The 8,000-nt window shown below is 45.0% G+C and overlaps 1 protein-coding gene across 6 annotated transcripts in view; it reads right to left on the bottom strand.

The window, feature by feature from the left end:
* Window positions 1-1,185: 1,185 nt before the first annotated feature.
* The window catches only part of LOC147606927 (uncharacterized), a 63,903-nt gene continuing 57,088 nt past the window's right edge, over window positions 1,186-8,000 (bottom strand). Inside the window, exons 4-10 of one of the 6 annotated variants that reach the window (XR_015264853.1) lie at window positions 3,474-3,609; window positions 3,269-3,386; window positions 2,898-2,989; window positions 2,618-2,687; window positions 2,453-2,535; window positions 1,778-2,206; window positions 1,186-1,414 (exon numbers count right to left, since the gene is read on the bottom strand). Coding sequence is in view for 5 of the 6 variants with exons in the window: in XM_086791254.1 (XP_086647380.1) it covers window positions 2,017-2,206; window positions 2,453-2,535; window positions 2,618-2,687; window positions 2,898-2,989; window positions 3,269-3,386; window positions 3,474-3,609 (689 nt within the window). In the remaining variant the exon portion in view is untranslated. Of the gene's footprint in view, window positions 2,211-2,399; window positions 2,536-2,617; window positions 2,711-2,897; window positions 2,990-3,268; window positions 3,387-3,473; window positions 3,610-8,000 lie in introns of those variants that run through there. The other 5 variants (XM_086791258.1, XM_086791254.1, XM_086791255.1 and 2 more) reach the window with 5 other exon arrangements.

Below are 8,000 nucleotides of genomic sequence, written 5' to 3'. Positions count from 1 at the left end.
GGGTTCACTTGGAGACCATTTTGTGAGCCATAGAGTTGGTAGCAGCAGTCCACTCATAGACCCTTCGAATCTTTTGTAGATGTTAATACAATCTTATAACTCTCTCTCTCACGTAGTCATAGCTGTAGGTAGGTGCTCTCCCCCTTAGTCGCAGCGTAACTCCCAGCCAGGGGGGTTAAGACCCATCTTTGGGCCTCTTACTAGCATAGCTCTGGCTACCTCACAAACCCATCCTCTTGGAAAGGAAGGGGAGAAGAGAGGGAGGAGATTAGTTGTTTTGATGCAGCTTACCAATCAAGTTCAGACCAGCAAACTTCAATTCGGTGTAGACTAAAAGACATCAACTTCAACACAGCTCCAACAGCTCTAGGCCCGTCCCTCCTACCCATCATAACCTGTCGCAGCTTACTGCTGCAGCCACTGCGTCTTTTCACACTTCCAACAGCAACCAACACCGTCTAAAGCTGAACAGTGACCGCCATACAGATGTTGAAAAGCAGAAGGGTAATGGTTTTCACGTTTCACTTTTAAAAATTTGCATACATAAGGGTCCTAATCGTATAACCTAAAAGAGGGCAAGAAACCCTCTTTTGTGAGGTTCTCTCGTCCTTGAGGAAACCCCCAACTATGATGGACAATGAGTGAGCCTCGTATCCTCAACAAGAAGTGGTCAAATTACAGCAAGAGAATCAAGATCTTCAGGAGTAGCTTCCCGCACTTGAAGCCTGCTGAACCATGGTGGCAGAGCACACAAGAGGACAAGGACGTGGACGCAGCACAGGCTGGATCTCATCATAATCAAAGGGAACCATGGCTAAAAAAACTAGGCCTTTCAATGATAAAACCAGACAAGGCACTTGCAAATATTTTCTTTCCAGTGAATGTGGTCCATACTGTGCTAGTAGTGCATAGTGTATCATCCCAGCCTCATAGATGCTTACATATATGAACAAATTTAAAATGAGGCACATTGCATGATACAAATTTTACCAAGAGTGCCAAATCACCCACATATGCTCAAGCAGTGCTAAGAGCATAGAACTAAGCTCAGAGACCACCTACTTTTAGATCTCCTAACTCCTACTAGCATGTGAGACTCAGGCCTACAACTCAATAGAGCTTTGTAACATTCTATGGCACGTAAACAACCGAGCATGTAAGCAAAACCATGTGCACTGCTAGTCATAAAATTCATAAATCTTAAAAACTTATGTGCACAGTCCTTCGCTAAGAAAATGAAACCAAAATACAGGTACAAACTCAACCATCTCAATTGTTGCAGTACAGTTGTCGTAAAACCGGTGTTGTTGGATCTTCCATGACCGCCGCCAGACAAAGAGCAGCTCAAGTCAAACAAAGAACATAGCCGAGAAACCTGGGAGGGTAAACCTAAACAAACTTTAACCCTGTCAATCTGCAGCCAGAAGCTAATCAGTAATTCCTTTAAACTTGATACGTAATAGTCATGCAAAAAGAGCAATCAAACTTGCATATATGTGTATGTTTGGTCCAGTACCACCTTAATGATTAACCTGGGAAAATCCAAGATTTCCATATGCAATGTCTCATCAAATTTCATGTTTTCTGCTTCCATACAAACATTTTGCACAAACACCTATGCTTGCCAAATGCTTACAAAATATACTGCAGACAAACCATGCCATCTTGCACAGCGGATGCAGAAGATAGTAACAACACATTCTGGTATACTACTTGAAACATGGGTGCCATTGCAAACATGGTGTTTTTAATACAACGATTGCAGTGGTAGCTATACCCCAAGGTTGATGATGACGCATCTTCTTTTATGATGCTTTGCTTTCCATGCTTTATGTCAATGCAGCTGCCCACTTCCCCGCCGCCTCTGTTGGCTATGAACCCCACCTAGATGACCATGCTTTATGATGCCTTAACATGGGCTAAAAAACTAATATTGTGATGATATCTGTGAACACAGCATAACCCCATGCACCACCTACCCTGGAAATGGCATGAAATTAAAACCTACTAATTTTTTTAGTTTAAAAAAAAGTTAAATACGTCCCTTTCTTCCAAAATCCCGCCACATTGCCAGCCTCTCTTTTGACCATAGCAATTACTCGGCATGAATGAGCCTAGCAGAAGCCCCATCCATATCTGAAATGCCCGGTGCACCTCCATCTGTGGAATGCATGAAGTCTTTTTTCTTCCCAAATGGGTTCTTCGAGTACGTACGATAAGTTAAGACAACAACCAGCGATTTCTGAACACTGACTAAGCCCACTTACACATTGCCTGCCCATCCTTGCTGTCAGAGCATCTGACTATGACCATGTAAGCGGCTGCTCATGAATGGGTAATCATGCCCATCCACAGACTGCCCATCCGCATTTTCGGGACAGTTGTGTAAAGGGCCTAAACCACATAAAGAAAGAGCAAAGAAAAAAATAGCACAGCTACCACAAAAGGATATTGCAATCGCATGCCACCCCTATCAGAGCTTGCGAGAATGGCTCCCTGTAGGTTATTGTGAACTGCAATGGCACTGTTCACATCCTGCATAGTCGAAAAGAGTCGGCAATCTTCAAAGCTAAGGACTAAAAAAAAAATTCTGGTTCTTATTGAAGCGAGAGCATACCACAAACTCGATAAAGCAAACGGTACTCCTTGCCTGCCTCAAAACCTTCATTTGTTTGAATCCCGGCTGGCTGCAAAAGACCAAGCAGAGTACCTGCATAAATGCCAAACGTAAATCGCACCCCACATCCCCCCCCCCCCCCCCCCCCCCCCGCGGCGGCGACCCATGGTGGCAGGGAGTCAAACAGGCGAGCTTTCTCATGGCCAGGATGGGGCTGCCCACACCAACGAGCGGAGACATTCTGTAACCAGTCTAAAGACAATTTTGATGACTTGCTTACCCACAAAAGAGGCCTCGTAGTTCAGCTTCATTTGTAGACTCTCCCAAATTACCAACAAACAAGGTGTTGCATGGTGGGTTGTCTTTGGTGTTCTGTGACATCAGATCAGAAAGATGTATGCTTTCAATTGTCACATTTATACATAGGGTATGCATGTATTAGAAGAGGAGGGATGTGGAAACAAACACCTCTCATACTGTAGCATAAAAGTCAACAGATGCACAATGCAAATGTGTTAAGACTTATGACTTGGGCTGGCAACACATCAACCACCAGCCGTTAAGTATGTCACTTGTGTCCACCCCTCGAACAATCACACCATGGACTTCCACATGGTTTCTAGATCTAGAATTTTAAGCAACTTTCTTGACCTGAACAAGAGCATATCCGGCAGGAGCTACTGCTGGCATCATAGGCTGAGCATGAGGTTGAACTGGATGCATGCCATAGCCACCATAAAGATCATAAGGAACAGTTGTAGGAATATAACTGCAAGGAATCCATCATCCATATTCAGCATGCCCAAGACTGTTCAATTGAGACAAAGCATACCATTGGACCAAAAATGTACTAAACCTTTGAGGAACCCAGTTAGTTGGAGAAGGCCCAGCGAAGGCACCCCCAGGCACATAGGATGGAGTGTAATCCCCAACAGTTCGCAATCTTTTACTCTGGTCAAGTCCAGGTGTTTCTACACCAGCCCCTGTTACACCTAGTAAATAGAGGAAAAAGGACATGATTACGCTTATCCACAGCATTGACCCGAACTAAAAGTTTTAAGTTCACAGAATCACAATTTAACTGAAGCCCACAACAAAAACAGACAGATCTGACAAATTCCATAGAATCGTCCTTCCAAAGACACTCTCTTGAGAGAGCTTGCATAATGGCCAGTGTTCATGTAATAGATAAATTTATGCATTTTTACGGTATAAAAATCAATGATTTCATTAATTGAGTCATTTCTACTTAGAATCTTCAAATTCTGAGCCCAAATTTGGAATCTGCGCACGATTTTACCCTAATATAGGATTTTACAGCATCCAAAACGGACACACTATGTTTATTGTAAAAGTGAGTATATGGGGTAATAATTTACAATATCCGGGCGTCCGATTGACTAACGGTCTGAACCCCAACGACCAGGAGAACCTCCCGGACAAAAAAAAAAAAAAAAATTCGCCCCTCATGGCGGTCCGGCACGCAAATCGAGGCGGGCGCCCCAAATTAGGGTACCCCGCCCCAAATTTTGGGCCGTACACACTTACTAGGGTGCCCGTACGATGGCCGCCCAAGAACGAAAGGACGGCCGCCCACTGTGTGGTCCACACGTACCCTTACGTGGACACCCATGCTGCCCCAAACCAGATAAGGTACATGCGTACCACTCCTTTCCCAGACAACTGACACCGTACCTTTCCCCTAGACCCATGCAGGCCAACTGACACCGTACCTTTCCCCTAGACCCATGCAGGCCACTGATCCATAGCCTTTGACGGCACACCGTCCTTTCGTCCTTGCTTTGCGCAGCGCCCGTACCCTCACCCCTCAGCTATATAAACCCCCGGGGTGCTCCACAGGCAACACGCATTTCTGTGTGGCGTATGCCCTGTTGTGCCGCCGTCCGTCCCTGTGTAGCGTACTTGCTGCAGTACAGCCGCCCTTGCAGCCACCCCTCTCACACCCCCTCATTTGCCTCTTTTCAGATAAGCCAATTTTCCTCCATCTCCCTCTTGCTAGGAGCCAGTGTCCTTAACTCTTCCCCTCCCCCCCCCGCGCACATGTGAAGAGACTTACAGCAGCCCCTCACAGCCCTCTCCACGTTTTTGGCCTTAAGGACATCTCACAATCCCCCCCCCCATCCCCCCCATTTGCGTAGACTTTAATAAGGGTTTTTTGTCTTAAGAAAGGGTTCGTGCGCCATAATCTTTTGCTCGTACGGTGAGCAAACGATCTCCGAATTGAGATCCGACTGAAGCGTTTCGATCGCGGCAGCGAGCTCGACAAGGCGATGCCCAAGATGGCCTCTTCTCAGAGACGTCAAAATATTGCCTCAAGAGGAGCACGCAACAACGAGATTAGGGAAGATGCTCCCAATGCGGCTCCAGCCCTCCCTTTTCAAGCTCCTCAAGGAAATGGCGGCCAGGTTAGCTTGGTCATTTTTTTTTAGAAGAGTTTTTCTTTAAAATTAGTGTTAATAAATGTGTATCTTTTCCTTTTAAAATAACGACATAAAATTGTATGAAGTTACGAATTATGTGATGCTGTATTCAATAAATTGCGTTGAAATTGTTATCTTCACGAATTGTGTAATGCTATATTCAATAAATTGCATTGAAATTGTTATCTTTAAGAGTACAAGTTTTTTTATGGCTTCAACGCTAACCCCGTTCCGTGCTTGTGTAGCCAGGCGGCGTCGTTAGCAAAGCCCGGGAATGGCCCAAGGTATCCCTCATACCATTGGGAGAATAAGGATCGCCGATTGAGGCGAGAGATTATGATGCTGCCTAGTTCTGAGGGCCCAGGCTAGTGCGGTAAATAAGCCCACCCTAGTGCGCAGACATCCCTCTGAGGGGCGGGAGGATCGAGTGATGAAGCCTGAGAGGGCGACAGGCCGGCTTGAGTCCTCGCCAACGGCCGACGATGAGGTGTATGGTCCCGTAGGGTTTTGCCCAGCATGTAGAGGCTGGAAGGCCGAATTCTAGATCATCGGCAGAATAAAGGAAAAGAATAAGAGAGCCTATTTGGCTTGTATGGAATTGACTCATGTATAAACTTTTTATATAAATATATCTTGTCTTTGGCATGATTGCATTGTGTAAAAAGACTGTTTTAACAAACCTTGTGGAAAAGGGCCTTAATTAAGGAACATGTTTATTTATGTCAAACAGTGTGGTAGGATTAATTAGAAAACAAATTGATACGTGAGTAGGATGGAAAGTGGGAGGATGGAATGCCCCGACGGCACTATCCTATGGACGGGTGGACCCGATTAGTCGGGTAGCTTTCCAACAGATTAAGTGAAAGCCCTACGCTAGATAATTAGGTTCTTGGGCAACTCTATTCTAGAAGACTAGGTCAACGGCTGTGCCTTGCATGGATGAGGAAAAAAGCGTTGCCTCTAGAAATCAAGTCTAGTAGTTGCCCAATTTATGATAAATTACCCTATGGGTGATTTGACTTTTAGAAGATCACGCTTCCCCTGTGGGATAGGACTAGGTCTTACCTATGAATCGTATCCTTGAATCTCTACATGGTCAAGGTGTCGATAAATAGGAAATTTTCTCCAAGCTAAGGCTTAGTGGACTATCTTAAGTGTTTCCCCTATTTTAGAAGGGGGAACCTTACGATTGGTATCAGAGCCGAGTTTAGCTCCTAGAAATTGCCATTTAAGGACTGTTTTGTAATGAGTGTTTTACCTAACATAATGCTAATTAATAAAAATATCTTACTAAAACAAACAAGTTGAATTGATGTTTGAATGATTGTAGGAAGAGGAAGATGCCTACTCGAAGTTTCTAGTTTTCCAATGCATCTTCGAGACTGCTAGTCACTCCTCAAATTTCGAGTTCCGTGACACCATGGTGCAGATACTAGAGAAGATGTCCCTCCCTCATTTCTCTCGTATTCAAAGAGGATGGGGTAGAGATTTCTGGAGTCGTGGGCCGAGATATTTCTTCATCCGAGCAGATCAAATTGAGAACCTCACCACCGACCTTAAGCGGATTCGTTGGATTGAAAAGTTGAAGATGATCCGTTTATTTTGGTTCGTCGGTACCCCCAGGGCCGACACCTCCGTGACTATAGATGGGATTTGCATACCTCAGGATCGCTGGGTGTACGACAAAGTGATGCAGATCTTACCTGCTGATAGAGTAGCTGTGTTGGGATCTACCCCAATCCAGAGTCTACCACCCTTACCATCAGTTTTTAGAGTCTTAGAAACTACATCGGAATCCCCATATTTCACCTATGTGGACCGCTTTACCCTTATGTCATAGTCAAGCCTAGGAATTTCCCTTGATAGCAAATAAGACTAATTATATTAGTCTCAGATCTTTGTAATAAAACTCGTCCTTGTAAATATTTGGAAATAAAGTAATTTCAATGTTTTACTCTCCAAAAATAAGCGTTGTTGAAATATGAATCTTGTAATCTTAAAATTGTTTTACAATGTTGGCCAGGACGATCACCCTCCACTTCCCACTGCACTTTACACTGATACCCAGGAGAAGAAGCTCCTGCTCAAGCAAATGCAACCTCCCTCTTTTAAAGGAGAAGGTTCAAAGGTTGAGAAGGATGCTGAAGTCTGGATTGAGGCAATGGACGATTATTTCTCTGCTGCTGCCGGTACTGGAGTAGCAAATCAGTCTATGCTCGCACGGTTTCGCCTCATCGGAGATGCTAAACTCTGGTGGAAACAGTGGTGCCGTGACAAGGAAGTCACCGAGCATTCTCAAACGTGGGAAGACATCAAGCAGGTAGTGAAGGAAAGATATCTTCCCCCATCCCATGAATCCATAAAGATGAATGAGTTTTTTAGTCTTAGGCAGTGCAGCTTAACTCTTGAGGACTACTATTTCAAATTTATCACCCTTCGGAAGTATGCCCCAGCTATGACTATTTCCCAGCAAGTGGCTCGTTTCTGCCAAGGGCTAAATGAACCCTTAGATTCCCGCCTTGAAGCAGATTCCCGCCTTGAAGCAATGAGGCCAAGCACATTACAGGATGCTCTCATACGAGCAAAACCCCTTGTGAAAGAAATGAAGGCTAACAAACCGAAGAATCAAAAGAGATCTTACCCTGAGGCAAATCTTAAAGATCAACCCTACAAGAAACCCCAACAGAATTTCCCCTACTACAACAGAGGGCGACAAGGCAACTCTTTTGTCCCCCGCTCGTATGCTGCTTCTTCCAGAGAAGGCCCTCTGTGTTTTGAGAGTGCAATGAGCCGGGACACTTTAGAGCCAACTGTCCCAAGATGGCAACATCATTTCCCCAAGGTAGCAGAGGAAATCAAGGCCGTGGAACCCCTATCCACCAAGGTGCAAGAGGCAGTGGCCGTGGCAGAGGCCGCGGAGGAGCAGTTACTAGAACCGCATG

Source organism: Cibotium barometz, chromosome 56 (assembly GCF_041138505.1).
Source record: "Cibotium barometz isolate CiBa-2024 chromosome 56, ASM4113850v1, whole genome shotgun sequence".
NCBI classification, from domain to species: Eukaryota; Viridiplantae; Streptophyta; class Polypodiopsida; order Cyatheales; family Cibotiaceae; genus Cibotium; species Cibotium barometz.
This window is presented reverse-complemented; position numbering and strand designations above follow the sequence as displayed.